Consider the following 18,248-nt stretch of genomic DNA (forward strand, 5'->3'; position numbering starts at 1 on the left):
CTGAGAGGAAAATCACTACAGCGTGACCTTCACTGACACGCTCACCTCTGCTGTGTTATCAGTGAACATGTAGCTGCCAGTCTCCTGATTTTAAAGTACTTACTGGACAGGACTGAGCGTCCGTAAGCTGCAGCGCAGTGCAGATAAAGCAGTAGCAGTGAGGGACGGACACACACACACACACACACACACACACGCACACACACACACACACACACACACACACACAGTCTGTGTGCTTTGCTGCAGCATGTTTTTATATCATGTGACTGTAAGAGCAGTAAAACTGTTTCCTACCATGAGTTTGCTGAGGAGAACGGAGAGCTCTGAGAATTACTAACCATGATTTATTTCTTCAACCTTTATTTCACCAGGTACAGAACCAGTTCTCATTTACTAGCATGACCTGGCCAAGAGTAGAATCAGGTCCATAAATTTACTGCTGCAGGAGCCTTGATGGACATATTTAATGTCTGAAGAGCTCAGTTAACAGAGATGAGGGTTTGACTCCTTTTAGCAATAAAATGACTGCAACCATAATTAGTGCAACAAGAAGCTTTTAGAATATCTGTCATAGATAAAGAAACAGTGTGACAAACACTGATGGAGTCATCATATAACTGGTTATTTAGTCACAGCTGTGACTGACAGACTCTGAAAAGACTGATGAGTCAAAATATCTGGATCAATAATCTGGACAAACTTCACAGTCAGGACTGTTGCTTCACTCTGAATGTAATGAAATCATGAGAGGAGCACAAACTATATCCTGAATACTTACTCTGAATTAATATTAGTTCAGCTGCCGTAAAGGAGGATTAAATATTACACTGAAATTCGAGTGTGAGACAGCCCTGAATGACACACACAGGTCAGCCTTCTGTTGGTTTCCATGAGCCTGGAGTTGAGTCATATTTGCTTCATCATCTCCCATTTAACAAGATAATTCAGCATCAAGCATCTATAACTTTAATTAAAACCATTTTTTTGTTTTTGAGCTTTCAGTTTTATTGATTTTCTCAATAAAAATCTCTGTTCCCGTGATCTCGGCTCAGGCTGAACCAAACCTGCAGCCTCACAGCAAATCTGTGTTTTAGAGCAGAACAAAACTACAATTAAAATATGTGCAATTTCACACATTTTAATTATTTTATTTAAACGGTACCATGAGATTAAATTTTTAATGCCTCCTAAAATTATTTCCCATTTTTTATAATGCTAATATTTTATTTTTAATTAATTTATCTATTATAATTTTCATATTCTTTTGTCTCTGAAACCAGAAGTTATTTTAAGAGTAATTTTAATTAATACATTTTTAGATTATACACTTAAAACAATCTTTTTCACTTTTTTCCTCTTTTTTAAAATAAATCAGCCAAACACTGTTATCAGCCGATATCAACCCATAAGAGTTTATTTCTGAATGTTAATATTGTTTGTTGTTCAGCTGCGTCTGAATAAATGTTTAAAGATGTGCTGAAGGACTGAAAATTAAAACATTTATTTCTAGAGTGAAAGTTGGGACATAAACAACAATGAACAGTTAATAAAAAAACATCATCATCGATCCTATGAGTCCACACCCGACGTCACCTAAAAGACCTGAATGCAGGACGTTTACTGCAGTGATAGTTAAATACTTTTATCGTACTGCAGTGAACTGAAGGTCAAACAAAACAAGATGAGGAGACTTTTCATAGACAAACCAATCAAGAGCTAATCAATGAACCTGTTGATGAAAAAATTTATAAATTACAATGAAATTTAGAGCAAATATTTGTCATCATTTTAGAGCAAATATGCCAAATTATCAATATGAATTTAAGGCTTTTGGGGTCTTTTGAAAAGAGAAGCTTTGGACTAATAATCATGATTATCAATATGTATTTTTCCAGGAAACTATCAGATCAATGATAGACCCATAAAATAAAAAGTTCCCTGAGTTCATCAGAGGCTCATAATCCAACTTGAGTGTGAAAAGTTAAAGAGCCTCGAGTGGACGTCAGATTTCAGGAATCATGTTTGTTCTGTGTTTTAATGATGCAGCCTCTGATGTGTCCACTGAGGTCCAAAAGACTCAAAGATCCACGGAGCACCAAACTAGCGTCTCTTTTACCTCAGCGTCTCCTAACCTCCACCTGTCCCAGGTTGCTGGTTTCTTCAGGGCTACACGGTGGTCTCTCCCTGGTTGCTGTTGATCAGTCTTTGATAAAAATGGCGCCATGACTGGAGGGTTTTCCCTGACCAGATCCAGAAGCCCGACGTGATGCCTACAATCAAGGTCATCAAGTACTTGATCATAAAGACGGTGAAGTCTGGCGTGTTAGAAGCAAAGTTTGCAGCCGGGCACGGCACGGCAAAGTGTTTGCAGGTCTGCGTGTGCCATGTGACCTCCCACTGCGACTGGAAGGCCTGCTCGTAGAAGTTGCAGGCGATGACGATGGTGGCAGGCACCGTGTACAGCACGCTAAACACACCGATCCGCACCATCAGCTTTTCGAGCTTCTCGGTCTTGGTGCCGTCGTGCTTCATGATGGTGCGGATACGGAAGAGTGACACAAAGCCGGCCAGCAGAAAAGAAGTGCCGATGAAGAGGTAGACAAACAGTGGCGCCAGGACGAAACCGCGCAGTGCGTCCACGTTGTAGATCCCTACATAGCAGACACCAGTCAGCAGGTCACCATCCACCTGCCCCATAGCCAGGATGGTGATGGTCTTTACTGCTGGCACCGCCCAGGCTGCCAGGTGGAAGTACTGCGAGTTGGCCTCGATTGCCTCGTGACCCCATTTCATCCCAGCAGACAGGAACCATGTGAGAGACAGGACCACCCACCACACCGAGCTCGCCATGCCGAAGAAGTAGAGAATCATGAACAGGATGGTGCAGCCCTCCTTCTTGGTGCCTTGAGCCACCAGCTTGTAGCCATCCTCTTTAAATTTATCCACACACACTACTCGGTCCTCCAGCAGGAAGCCTGCACTGTACGCCACCGCCACCATGAAATAGCAGCCAGACAGGAAGATGATTGGTCTCTCTGGGTATCGAAACCGCTTCATGTCCACCAAATAGGTGAGAACAGTGAAGAGGGTGCTGACACAGCATAGGATGGACCAGATTCCAACCCAGAGCCGGCCGAACTTTAACTCATCCTCTTGGAAATACATCAGCCCGTTGGGTTTGGATGGCTCGCAGGGGGCGCCACAGTCCTTCACCCCCAGAAAGTGATAGTTCAGGTAGGTGGGCACCTGGAGCTGCAGGGGGCAGGAGAAAGGCTGGTTCCCCCAAATGTGCGGAGGCAAGGTCACAAACTCAGAGAGGCTCGGGGTGGGGTCGGAGGTGGGGTTGTCGGTCTCGGTGGTGTTCTGACCCACGCAGATCTCTCCAGCACCGTGGATGGGAAAGTTCTCACAGCGCAGCCTCTCAGGCCACTGGAATCCAAATTTGTTCATGAGCGCCTCGCAGCCCTGCCGAGCCCGCTCACACAGAGACCTGCAGGGGGGGATTGCCTGGTCCAGAACCGTGCAGACCGGCGCATACATGGAGCACAGGAAGAACTTAAGGTCCAAGGAGCATTGGACTTTGACCAGGGGGTAAAACTGGTGGACCTCCAGCCCGGCTTCCTCCTGGTTGGTGTGCCCCAGCAGGTTGGGCATGATGGTTTGGTTGTAGGCGATATCTGTGCACAGGGGGATGGAGATGGGCTGGCAGAAGCCGTGCTCAGGGATGAAAATTCCTCGCTCGTGCTGACCAATGCCAGGCTGGAAGAGATGCACCAGAGTGAATCCCCAAACCCACCAGCAGCTGGAGCAGTGTCCCCCCACAGCCATGACCCCCAGAAAGTTAGTTTGAACAACTTTAAAAAGGTTCAGTAAGAGCTGTAAACACAGTGTAAGGAGCCCCTTAATATCCAACTACGGTTAGAGGGAAGTGTTCATTCAAAGTCCGGTCCTCTGCTCCGGGGTCAGGAGGCTGTGATGCTCTGCTGAGGAGTGCTTTCAGAGTCCTGTCCTACAGAAACACCAGAAAAGTAATTCCTCACAGCGTGAAGCAGCCAGAGTCTCCCTGAGAGTCTCCCACAGTCCAGCCTGGATCCAGGAGTCCGGGCTGAAGTTAAGTTTGGCTGCAAACCACCAGTGTCTCCGTCTGTGAGGCTCTTTTCCCTCTGCTCAGTCTGCAGGACACTTCAGCTCTGCCTCACACCGTTTCCAGGCGCCCCTCCTTCTCCCTGTTTCTCCAGCAAAGGAGCAGAGTGAGGGGCTGCCTTGAAACCAGGCTCCTCTGCTCCAATCACACACTGTGTTTTCTAAGGAGTCTGCTCACTGATTGGTCACTGCGGCTGAAAGGGGGCTGGGTGTTGCTGAAGGAAGATAAGTGTAGGAATCCTGCAGTTCCACCGTTTCTATTTACCTCTCATCTGTGTTCAAAGTCAGGAGCAAATAATGTGAATACTTAAATATTCGGTCATGAGCAGATCAATGATGGACATTTAGTTCTGTTTAAATGATTTCTGACCAAATATAACCTTCCTGTTAACTCACTTACACTTTCATACCAGGAAGAAGAACTTAAATACAGGAAAGGATAAAAAATACTCATTTATACAACACATATAGATAAAATAAAACAAAGAAAAACAGTAGAACTGATAAAAACAAAGTGAAATGATTGGGAAAATGAAGAAAAGAAAATGTGCATAAAAAACTTAAAATGAAGCAGAAACTGCAGCAAAGGTTCAAAACACAAAGTGAGAATAAATATATTAAAAAGGTCTACAAATAGTCAAAGTGTGGCATTAACCATTAAAAGGAATCACTAAAATATATTTGTAAGCAATCTTTCTGCATATTCAGGATCTCATTGGATAATAGTCTGTGATGATGTCATCAGCTGTTTCATTGGAACCTGACTGGACGACAGCTGTAAAACAAATGCAGGTCTACAGCAAACCAATGAGGCTTCACTGACTCTGCAATGATGCCTCAGAGATGGAAAGTTTGAGCATTGGTCTCAGTTTTTTACAGTCCAACACGTCCATGAACTCCCTGAAACTCTCCAACAACAAACGTTCACGTCTCCATTTTCATCTTTGGTCCCATTTCCCTGTTTTAGACGTGAGACTGAGAGCGTAAACAGGCGACTCTGGAGAAAAAGGGCTGATTAAAATGTGCTCTGAGTCAGAGCGCTGCTCTAAAAGCAGCTGAAAACCTTCCCACACTAACACGTTCATTTATTTCAGTTTGAACCTTTGAGGAAAAAACATCCTGATGTCAGACTTTTCCTTCTGCCTGCAGGACCGAGTGTGTTTGTATGTGTCAAAGGTATGAACTCATAAATCATGTGCACGTTTTTGGGGCTCAAACACACTCATTAATCAGTGATGTTGTGGCAGGTGTTTGTTTATATTGGGGGGGAGATCCACCATGACGTCAGTGACAGGAAAATATGAACCAGGAAGTGACAGCAGACAGGAAATGGGAAATAAGAAGAGAGGACGGCAGTTTGTTACAAAAACAAATAATAAAACTTAATTTCCTCAGTTTTTTCCTCAAATGCTTCCCTGTGCTCATTTATTAAAATTTTCAAGATGAATGTGACTTTATTTTGTTTACACAGGAAGACTTTTCCCTCAACATCACTCGCTTGTGTGTCTTTGTGATCTTTCATTTTAAACCACAAGTTTTATAGGAAACATAAAAACATGAAGATGAAAGAAAAGCTGAAAAAGGCTGTTTTTGTTTTATCTCCTCTGCGGCTCTTTGACCTTCATCACACTGAACTTTACCCGTCTTCTCTGTCAACACGTCGATCGTGTAAACCAACACACGCAACAGTTGCATCAGACATGACTGCAGCTGCAGCAGCTCAGCGCGAGGAAGACGGAAGCATTAAGAGCTCAGCGCGTCACGCTCGACTCCTCCTCCCGTCAAACATCAGACACTGAGGGGGCAGCGAGGGGGGTGTCAGAGTCAGAGTGGACACATGCTGCTTTAATGCTAACATTTAAGTTTCAGCACTGTGTGTAAAAGTGTTCAATAAATGAGAAAAAGAGTTGAGTAAACATATTTTAATTCTTCAGATTATTTGTTATCATTATTTTATTTCCACGATTGCTTTTCTTGAAACATTACACTTAAAATCACAAATACTAAATAAATAAATATTTTTCTTGACTGTCTTGAATTTTTATGGAAAATGAAACCTTTAAATTTGATTTAACATTTTCCATCAACATTTATATTTTTTTTCCTTTACTTGTATTTTAATAATGCAGTTTATTATCCAACCATTTTTTTTAGCATTTAACCTTCATAATTTTATTATTCATTTTTAAAGACTCACATACAGTGAAGCAAAATCATTTTTGCCCATTTTTTGTCAAGCCACACCCAGACCTGATCACACCCAGACCTGATCACGGTCAGACCTGATCACAATCAGACCTGATCACAGTCAGACCTGATCACAGTCAGACCTGATCACACCCAGACCTGATCACAGTCAGACCTGATCACAATCAGACCTGATCACAGTCAGACCTGATCACAGTCAGACCTGATCACAGTCAGACCTGATCACAGTCAGACCTGATCACACCCAGACCTGATCACACCAGACCTGATCACACCCAGAACTGATCACAGTCAGACCTGATCACACCCAGACCTGATCACAGTCAGACCTGATCACAGTCAGACCTGATCACACCAGCCCTGATCACAATCAGACCTGATCACACCCAGACCTGATCACACCAGACCTGATCACACCCAGACCTGATCACAGTCGGACCTGATCACACCCAGACCTGATCACAGTCAGACCTGATCACAGTCAGACCTGATCATAGTCAGACCTGATCACACCAGACCTGATCACAGTCAGACCTGATCACACCAGACCTGATCACAGTCAGACCTGATCACAGTCAGACCTGATCACACCAGAACTGATCACAGTCAGACCTGATCACACCAGACCTGATGACATTCAGACCTGATCACAGTCAGACCTGATCACAGTCAGACCTGATCACACCCAGACCTGATCACAATCAGACCTGATCACACCCAGACCTGATCACACCAGACCTGATCACACCCAGAACTGATCACAGTCAGACCTGATCACAGTCAGACCTGATCACACCCAGACCTGATCACAGTCAGACCTGATCACAGTCAGACCTGATCACACCAGACCTGATCACAGTCAGACCTGATCACACCAGATCTGATCACAGTCAGACCTGATCACACTCAGACCTGATCACACCAGACCTGATCACAGTCAGACCTGATCACAGTCAGACCTGATCACACCAGACCTGATCACAGTCAGACCTGATCACACCAGACCTGATCACAGTCAGACCTGATCACACTCAGACCTGATCACACCAGACCTGATCACAGTCAGACCTGATCACAGTCAGACCTGATCACACCAGACCTGATCACAGTCAGACCTGATCACACTCAGACCTCATCACATCAGACCTGATCACAGTCAGACCTGATCACACCAGACCTGATCACAGTCAGACCTGATCACACCAGACCTGATCACAGTCAGACCTGATCACAGTCAGACCTGATCACACCAGACCTGATCACAGTCAGACCTGATCACACCAGACCTGATCACACCAGACCTGATCACAGTCAGACCCGCTGAATCAAGAAATGACTTCAGCCTTCACAGGTTAAATGACTGTTTCTGGTAATTTCCACACAGTTTTTAATGACACCCATCCTGCGCCTCAGTGAGGTTAAGAAGCACGAGGGCCTGAAGAAATGACCTACAGTAATGTATAAATTTATAATATTCTAAAAGGTGATATTGTAACGAGTCTGTTATACTTTAAGATAGATAGATAGATAGATAGATAGATAGATAGATAGATAGATAGATAGATAGATAGATAGATAGATAGATAGATAGATAGATAGATAGATAGATAGATAGATAGATAGATAGATAGATAGATAGTGTTTATTTGTCACATGCGCAGTTATACACAGTACAATGCACAGTGAAATGTATTTTGTACCTACAATCATATATACACACACATATAAATAAGAAGAATAAAAATAAAAATAAGCAATTCACACTATACTCTATACACACTTTTACATGGAATTATAGAATACTATAATATTTACTTAGTGCAATAATAGTCCAGTTAGGGCTCAGAGTTGAGCAGACGGATGGCTTGTGGATAAAAACTCTTCTTCAACCTTTCAGTCTCAGTCCTCAGGCAGCGGGAACGCCGGCCTGATGGGAGCAGGGAGAGGAGAGAGTGTCCGGGGTGGCTGGGCTGTTTTAGGATCTTCATGGCCCTCGACCTGCACTGCTTGGTGTAAATGTCCTGCAGGTTGGGGAGGGTGGTTCTGATGGTCCGTTCATGCTTTTAAGGGCCATGAAGTCCCGTTTGGTGCAGTTTCACCATCCAGGTGGTGATGCTCCCATGCATGATGGTCTCAATGGTGCAGGTGTAACAGATCCTGAACACCTTGAGTGGGAGCTTGAAGTCTCTCAGCTGTCTGAGGAGGAAGAGATGCTGTCTGGATTCTTCACACTTCACACTGAGTGTGTGAGAGGAAGAGCTCTGTACTGCAGTTTAATACTAAAACTGCTGCATAAGTAATGATTTACATCGAGAAAAATGTCACATTTTTTAAAGGTTTTAAATGTTTTGGTCAGTTAGACTGGAAGAGATCTATATTAATAAAGTTTAGCCTGTTTGAAGCCAGAACAGATGAGCCTGATCTGATGGATTATACAGTAATCAAACAATCTATTAAAAATTAAAGTTTAAAGAACTGTTTTAGTGTTTATTCCTCCAGCTGGAGCCTCGTGGTGTTTAACAGTCTGAGAGCAGGTAAAGAAACATAAAAACAGGATTCAAGCAAAGGATTAGATCAGGATCTTATCTGAGGTCAGCACAAAGAGCTGCTCTGTTTTAGGAAAATATATTAACGTTTACAGAAGAATAAAAATGGTGTGAAATTGTTTGCAGCTAGTGGGGGAAAATAAATAAATATATTTGGGTGGAAGGATTTGTATTTCTTAGTAATCATCAAGATTTTGTTGCCATCAGGCGCACTGAAAACCTGTAGCTGCCCACAGAGGTCTGAGGGATTTTCCAGGAATGGCAAAAATGTTTTCCAGAAGCGTGATTGGTCAGTAGGTGATGATATCATACCTGCTGATCTCCAATCTGGAACATAACCAAAGGGTTAGGTTCACAGCTCAGGTTATCAAGGTGATATACCCAGGTATGAGCCACCTTCATTAACCCTGAAGTCACCTGAAGATCCTGCTTCACAGGACATGCCTCTGATCTGTCACAGCTTTGATTTCTCGAGTCAAGCTGTCACGACTCCAAGAATTCCCTGTTTCCATCCCCTCACTTTCTCTGTTTGACTCCTGACCAGAGCAAAGACTGAAGTTCAGACGATTCCTGCTCTGTGAACTCTTATAAAATGCTGTAACCAAGAAGACAGAAGACCAGTTACACTTTAGAAACATAAACAATCAGACAAATACACAAACAGTACAAAGAAGTGCACAATATGTAAGCAGTAACATATAAAACGCATCAGTGTTAAATTAACTTTGGGGCAACTTTAATGAATGCGGAGCCTGAATGATGAAGAGCAGGATTTTTCTCACTCCTCTGAGAATATAATCAGTGATGATTCCTCTGAGTGTGTCTGCTCTTTTTTTACCCCCAAAATATGAATCATGAGTTCACAGGATCATCAAATCTTTATTGGTTAATGTAATAACAGGACACGGGGAATCATAACAACAAACAAATAACTATAACCAAAAACTGGATACAAAACTGCAGCAAACTGAAGCTAAACCATAAGAAAAACTAAGAAACACAACCAGACAAACACCGGACCACCAGGACCACCAGGACCGAGACAGTGAGACCTGTGGCCCCCACTCAAGCTCTGCATCCCATCATGCTTTGAGCTGAGAACAGAGTGAAACACAATAAAAGCAGCTGCAAAATACACAACATATAAAGTGTATCAATAAGAAACATAAATTCTCATAAGCAGCTACACTCCTGCTGTAACACATATTATTCTGTCAGTGCTGAGACACAGATCTGATCTTAAACCAGTTTAATCACTGAACCTGTTAAAGTTGTGAAAATATCCACGTGAACCTGCTGCTGTAAACTGTTTATATTTGATTATGATTTAGTCTCAGACGTTTGAACCTGTGCTGCAGCTGAAGGAAGAAGGATCATATTTTTACCTGCATGAATGAAACAGAAACAAAGCTTTATTAACACAGCGCGCTGACACAGCTCAGCCCTCCTGTAGGAAACACCAGTTTGTATCAGACTGTCAGATCTGTTTGGTTCCTGCGACATTTTCAGACTTTATCGTCTTTTTTTTTTTATTATTTATGCGTCTGAGTCTGAGCTGAAGGACTGCAGTGTTCACCCCTCTTCCTCCTCCTCCTCCTCCTGCTCTGTTTTTACTGATGCAACAAAGTGAAAACTGTCCGACGTTTGCAGCGCTGCACTCCACTCTGCCATTCACCTGATCCGCTCTCAAGCTCGCCTCCTTTATTTCTGCTCCTCTTTCAGTGAAACCAGGCAGCCTTTACTGATGAAAAGCCACCATGTGAAGGGGGTCCCAGGGGTCCAGGGGGGATTCCTGCACAGTGGAAGCTATGTTAAAGAGCAGACCATATTAACATCCTATTACCATCCCATTCATACACATTAACATGACAAGCTGCCTTGAGGGGGGCCCAGATGCACTCTGGGATGGTGGGGACAAAGGAGCTCCGCCCACAGGTCAGAGCCCAGAAGAAGAAGAAGAAGAGGAGAGGATGGAGAGAGGACAAAGAGGGGGGAAGGTTGATCCAGAAGATTTAACCCTTAAAACTCAGTTCAGGCTCTGAGAGGAACCAGGTTCAGGCCTCAGAGCCAAAGTCACAGATCCTGTCTTCAGATCCTTTCTATTAAAACTGTTTATTATTTCCAAAATAAAAATTCTGTTACAGCAGATGTAACGTAAGTCCACCTCAGGCTCCTAACAGGACTCAGTCCCCAGAGTCTCTCATTAAAATGCCCAGAAATAAACATCTTTACACCCTGCTACATACCAACTGTGCAGGGGGCGTGGTCTCCTTGACAGGTGGACGGTGACACAGGTGGCTGTCGCTGCTAGCTGTCTGCTATGCTACACCTCAGCTGTTTGGAGTCCCTGAGCTGGACCTCTGGATTGTGTTTGGAGCCTCCTGGAGTCCTTCCAATGCAATTATCTGACCAATAATACGGCTGCTGCTGCTGCTGCTGCTGCTGTGCAGGTGATTGTGCTCAGAGACCATCCAAGAAGTCTGAACTCCAGGATTTTATCTGGATGTTACTGAGCAGTAATGAGCAGGGCTCTGTGTGATGCTTGTACACAGTCTGTGGTTATAGCTGATAACTTCATGTCCTCCAGCCATTCATTCAAATGTAGTTACTACTTAGGCTGTCCTGTAACTGACAGATAGGATCCAGGTGACCCCACAGTTACCTACTGAGTACATCTGTGAACATGTTGGTGAGTTCCTTTAATGGATACACTTTCCTAACAAAGGTACAACCAGCAGCTATGCTAACTACAGTTAGTTACACTGACTGCCTGATGGCTCTCAGAGATCCTCAGACTGAAGCGTCTTTAACCTGGTGTAGGCAGTGACAGATACTTTATCCTCTTAACGACCTCCAGGTCACCGATGAACCACTGATCCAAGTAAGCACATTTTTAGAAACTAGAGGATATTTTGGTATTTCTATTTTCCACTGATGGGTCACCAGTGACCCGGCAGTTACTAAGAGGGTAGCCTAGTCTTTAAAATACGCTGCTTTCTCTACCAACTTTTTACTTAAAACTCAAAAGACAGAATCAGATTTCAAAGGTTTACTGAAACAAAGGAAGTTTACTTTGGTATTTAGGAGAAGCAGGTAGATATATACTGTATGTATATATGGAAAAACTGGAAGACAAAGAGAGTACTGAAGGTTTCACCATGACCTCCATAAAGTGAAAGGTGTCACATGCTGATGTGGGTGGAAGAGCCAGGGTTGGTGTATGCAGGAATTAGAGAGGCCATCAGCAAACATGGAGGGAAGAATACAGAGAGAAAGGCAACAAAAGCATGAAGAAAAGTGGAAAAGTTATTTCCTTTGTGTCACTGAAGGTAGCAGAGGAAACATCCTGCAGGCTTCAAGCTCACTGCAGTGTTTGCACCAACACATCCCAGAGGTTGATTTTTATTTGCTTCATTGGTCGTAGGAGCCGTCTTATCTTCTTTAAATCTTCATCCAAATCTAAATTCTTCAGATTTAACTCTGAAAATGTTTTTCTTGTTCTTCATGAATATTAACAAGTCCAGAGTTGCTGCAAATTTAGCAGCGATTTCTTTTGCTCTCACTCCTCTAAATGCACTATTGTCGACACCTCAGTCCATTTATAGACAACACAGCTGACCCAGGGGTCAGCACAGGTTAAAGGTCACGCTCTGTGTGTCTATACAATGCGTCTAACTGCAGACACACAGAAGCACACTGAAAGCAGACAAACCGATCAATTTCAATGTTCCTCATATAGAAAACAGATAAATCAGCAAACAATTATTTACTGATTCTTTTCATTTTTATGGACCTTCAAATATTAAATTTAAGTAAGAAAAAATATAACATTAAAAAAAACATACTGAAAAAACGGAATAAGGTGAAAACAAATCAATAGAATACAACCAAGATTCTAATGAATCTAATAATACTGTTAATAAAATAAACAACAGACGTATCCCTGCTCAAAATACACACCTGTACATAAAATTAAAATATTTTCATTAATTCAGTCAACAAACATCATGTGTCAGATAAACTATTTTAATTATTTAGCTATTTTAAAACTATTTAACTATTTTAACAAGGTCAAAATCGTCATTATCTATTTGAAAAATTGTCCCCAAATACATTCAGTTTTTGCACTGTAACAAATTGAGGTTCATTAATGTCATGAATTCACTTTTTACTGAAATTTAAAAATCCAACCTGTACAGGAAGTGACAAAAGTTTCCTTTAAATAAAAATAGCTATTGTTCAAATTTAATAAGAAAAACTGAAATGAATGAATAAAAAAGAAAAATACCAACAAAACTGGAAAATAAATTCAAAAGAATACAATACCAGTCAAAGGTTTGGACATATGAATGGCCAACTAACAGGTAAATGCTCCTCTTATTCCACAAACATTAAAAAATGTATATATAAAAAAAAAAGTGCAAAATATACACAAATTTACACAAAAACTAAAAATCTATTTGTTCTGTTCTTTTCTAATTTAAGCTGATATTTAATAATGTTCACTTTTTTAATTATAACTGAAAAAAATGAGAGATTCTATGAACGTGTGCATCACAGATGAGGACATGAACTCTGCTCAGAGATCTGTGATTATTCTAAACTGTGAGTCCTTCACAGTGACTGTGGTACACTTCTGTACACTGCATACTTATTTATGCACAGTATTTGTGAGTATTTGTGACCACAGACGTGTCCTTGTCTTGCTGGTCATGTTTCTAAAAACCTTCATGTGATCTGATTTGAACGAACACTTCAGCTCACTGCTTACAGTGACAACACGCAGCTGCTGCTGTGAATGAGACCCAGTCTGAGCTAATCTAATCTAACAATGATTAAATAAAGTCTAATGAGACACACATGATGTTTGCTGCTGTCACAACAAGCTCAGAGAATAAGTGCAGTTTGTTGATAAAGTTTATTCATACAGAGTGAGGAGAATGTTAAAGTTCACAGAGCAAAAATACCACAAAATTTAATGTCAAACAAAAAGTAAAGATAGTTTCTGATGTTTGTAAAACCAGGTAAACCTCAGTGTTCAGATGATTCCTGATGGTCTTGGTGAGTCTGAACACCAGACTCCACAGTGGGGGCCGTGCACTGTTTCAATCAGAGCTCCATTTTTAAAAAACTTTAAAAACCAACCAGTATGGACCAGCTTTAGATTTAATGTTTTATGCTGCTCAGGAACTTTAAAAATTATTTGATTCATTACAAAAAGGTAATTATGTGACTTAAATGTAGCTAATCTAGATTTTTGAACTCAAATGAAATCTAATAAAACAGCTGTTCTGCCCCTGTTTTATTAATAAACTGAACTAAATGAAGATTTTGGTTTATTGAACAGGAGTTTTGACTTCTAACAACAAAGAGTAAATGTAGCTAAGACTGACTTTGGCTACCCCGACATACATCTATTCATGCAGTAACACAAATGCTAATAATTCTGATTTTCTTATTTTCATATAAAACAAAGCAAACAGTATTATTTTACCAAAGGTTTGATAAAAGCAGATCTATGGTACAAAACTTCTGCTGTGCTTCGTATTAGCAGCGAGTGGAAATTGGGAAACTCCACAAACTGAGACAGAAAGTTTATCGAGCGAAAACAAAGACAAACAACACGAGTGAAACTCGTCTTCAGAGGCCGGATATCAAAGGCTGCTGTGCATTTTAATTTATTAATGATGGGATTAGTCAAATGAATTTCCTCTGATCAAATGTCCAAAAACACAAACAGAGCTAAATATGCAAAAACACCTTCTTTTCTTTCTCTTTTATCTCACCAATCAATCAAACATGAGCAGGAAATCTGTGTCTGACTTCCTGTCAATCAGAAGAGTCAAAGTGCTTTTCTGTTGACAAACAAACCTTTATTTACATATGAACTTGATCAAAACAGGTCAACAAGAAAAGTTTCCTAAAACTTTTTCTTTGTTGCTACGAACAAACATGGTAATTTAAATCCTCTGATACATAAATGTTGAACAAAGGAGGCAAACAGAAAAACGAATACACACAAATTCTCCAAAATCAGTAACAAAACAACAACAACAAAAAAAAAAACAAAACAAAACACTGGAAACAAAGTTTTTCTTTGTGGAGAAAACTGCATCATTGACAAAAACTAAACTGTAAACCAGGCCTTACTGCGAGAGGCAGCAATAATTTCCAATAATTTATTATAACAAGTCTAAAAGTAAACTATTAACTAAAACAGAGCTAACAAAAAATATTATATTCTAATAGATGAATATTACCCAAATGTAAAGGACAAAATGCAGCTCAATTGGAGCTTTGCATTAAATGCCTATTAAAATATACAGAGTAAAAATGTGAAGGTTAGGTATTATGTAATGGTAACACAGCTAACCAATAACATTTATTTTCTTTTATTTTTTACTACCAAAGCCAGAAATTAATGGACTACTACGAAATTATTAACTGCGTTAGGCTGTGAACTTTCAGGCTTTGTCCTTCATTTGTCAAAGTTTTCTGTTAATTTTGTCCTCAAAGAATTTTCTTGAGATTTGCATATTTGTACATTAACTTAACAAACATTAATGACACTACAACACAAGATGTAATTTGTAAAAAATAAATAAACTAAACAAGCTGACGTCTGTTTCTTTGCCTTCTTGAAGACACTTTTGAAAACTTTCGGTCGGGTTTTTGTCAGGATCACAGTACTGAGACGGTTAGTAGAGTCAAAAATAATACTTTAAGAGCTTCTGATACTGGTGACCACTCAGAAAGTTTTTGTTTCTCTTGGTGAGCACAGCTCTTCTTACTCTAAATTCTGTAGATTCTCTGGGATCTTATTCTGGGACTTTTGTCGTCGTCGTTGTTGTTGCTACCTATGTTACCACTTGGTCACATTATGTAGAAATACAACATTTCATTTCACTGCTATGCCGATGACACACAGCTCTACCTCACAGTAAATCTACAGATTAAACAAACCTCTCCAACCTTACAAACCGATGTTACCAAATGGATGTGTGCTGTTTCTTTAAAATGAAACAGAAATTCATATCACTGCTGCAGAAAGGCTGAATCCAAGCATCAAGCCCTCCTTTGGCCGTGTACATTGGTGTGAAATCAAAAACCTTGGTGTCGTTTTTTTTTTTTTATTCTAATTTCACCTTCAATAAATTTTGACCCTTTTGATGTATACCCTCCTGTTTTTACCTCCTATGAGTTTCTCCAGATGTCAGCTTTTGGTTTTTAATTTTTTTTCAAGCAGTCTTAATTCTATCAGCTGAGGAATATCATGAGATTATGATCAATACTGAGTTTCTGTGACACTCTATCATTCATATCATTCGTACTTTTATGTCTTCTCAATTAGACAATTTTAATGTTATCATTATAAAAGGTATCAATAGCCAGCTTGCTTGTGGTTCCTCGGATACTTAAGAGTAGAATGGGAGGCAGAGCCTTCAGCTTTCAGGCCCCTCTTCTGTGGAACCAGCTCCCAGCTTGGATTCAGGAGACAGACACCCTCTCTATTTTTAAGATTAGGCTTAAAACTTTCCTTTATGATCAAGCTTATAGTTAGAGCTGGATCAGGTGACCCTGAACCCTCCCTTAGTTATGCTGCTATAGGCCTAGGCTGCTGGGGGGTTCATTCACCTCTTTTACTCTGTTTATACACCACTCTGCATTTAATCATTAATTATTATTCATCTCTGTCTCTCTTCCACAGTGTGTCTTCTGTCCCGTCTCTCTCCCCTCAGCCCCCCTCAGCAGATGACCCCCCCTCCCTGAGCCTGGTTCTGCTGGAGGTTTCTTCCTGTTAAAAGGGAGTTTTTCCTTCCCACTGTCACCAAGTGCTGCTCATAGGGGGTCGTTTTGACTGTTGGGTTTTCTCTGTATTATTGTAGGGTCTTTACCCACAATACAAAGCGCCTTGAGGCGACAGTTGTGATTTGGTGCTATATAAATAAAACTGAATTGAATAAGAAATCAGATTGTTCAGCAGCCAGATGTTTTATAAGCACCATATTAGTCCAATTGAACCAGTGCTCAGCCTCAGATCCTTGGCCACCAGTCAACTGTTCCCACCTCACGCTAAAAAATAAAAGACGATCATGCTGACTCAGTTATTGAATGACCTGCCTGAATGAATCGCGCCTCATCACGTCATTCTTTAAAATGATTCATTTGTATCATAAGGATTTTTTTTAATTATTAAAGATTATATTTTACATTTTTCAGCTTACCACACATTTATTCTTTACTATAGGGTCACATTATCTTCTTTTTTTACATTGCATTTGAGTCTTGCATCGCTTATTTATGCACACGGTTTTTATCATTTTTTTAAAAATTTTGTTTAATTTGTTTTGTTTTATATATGTCTGTTATTTATTTATTTATTGCTTTTTCTGAGGTGCACTTTGCATCACTGAATTTTAGAAGATACATTCATTATATTCTTTAAGGAATAAAATAACAGCAAATGAAAAACTAGAGAACATTTACAAGATAATTATTGAAATCTGGGGATTTTATAAAAGGAAGCATAAGATAAAGAAGGATTATTATGACCTGTGAAATGCAACTACTGGAGTTCACTAATAAAAAACATGAGCTGAAATTGAACAAAATACTTTTTATCATTAGTTCTTATTATTTAAGCGGTTTTAAGTCAAACACTGTTTAATATGAGCTGGGAATCACTGCAGCATAAACTTGTGTTTCGTCCGAGGACACATGTTAACTTATCACTGGTTAACTTCATTAGGGTGTATAAAAATAGCACCAGTAAAAGATGCTACTGTCTGTGTTTATTGGATTTCTGGGGCCTGAAGAGTCATCAGACTTCTTCTATTCATTGTTGTATTTACTGATGGATCAAATCTTTGTACAGTATTTTATTATGATTATTATATTCGTTTTGGTTTAATGTAATAGTCTTGTCTCTTCCAAAAATCTAAAAAAGTAATTTAATAATTGTCCAGTGGTATTCGATTCAATTCAATTTTATTTATATAGCATCAGAACAAACAGTCGCCTCAAAGCGCTTTGTATTGTAGCTAAAGACCCTGGGGGGGGGGGGGGGGGCTCAGCTCACACAAAGATGTTTTTGCTGTTTTGTTTTTTTTAGTGAATATGAACTGTATGAATTACAACCCAACTCTGAAAAATGATGGATGCTGGGCCAAATGTATTTTTAAAAAACTGAATGCAATTAAATTCAAATCTCATGAAGTCATATTTGATTCACAGTAGAAAATAGAAAACATTAAATTTGTGATTTCTTTAAGAAACTGTCTCCTTTTTAAAGTATGATTGCAGCATCATGTCTCAGATAGTTGGACGAGGCCGTGTTTACTGCTGTGC

At 40.4% G+C, this 18,248-nt stretch overlaps 1 protein-coding gene across 1 annotated transcript; it reads right to left on the minus strand.

Moving 5' to 3' along the window:
* Positions 1-1,363: 1,363 nt before the first annotated feature.
* LOC115791288 (frizzled-7-like) lies at positions 1,364-4,176 on the minus strand. Its single transcript, XM_030745489.1, has one exon. The coding sequence runs from the start codon at positions 3,829-3,831 to the stop codon at positions 2,170-2,172; it is 1,662 nt and encodes a 553-aa protein (XP_030601349.1). The 5' UTR covers positions 3,832-4,176; the 3' UTR covers positions 1,364-2,169.
* Between the last annotated feature and the right edge of the window lie 14,072 nt (positions 4,177-18,248).

This window comes from Archocentrus centrarchus, chromosome 2, assembly GCF_007364275.1.
Source record: "Archocentrus centrarchus isolate MPI-CPG fArcCen1 chromosome 2, fArcCen1, whole genome shotgun sequence".
Classification (NCBI taxonomy): Eukaryota; Metazoa; Chordata; class Actinopteri; order Cichliformes; family Cichlidae; genus Archocentrus; species Archocentrus centrarchus.

Excerpts from the sequence above, each read along its gene's own strand:
- LOC115791288 (XM_030745489.1), bottom strand. The coding sequence starts at position 3,831 with ATGGCTGTGGGGGGACACTGCTCCAGCTGCTGGTGGGTTTGGGGATTC.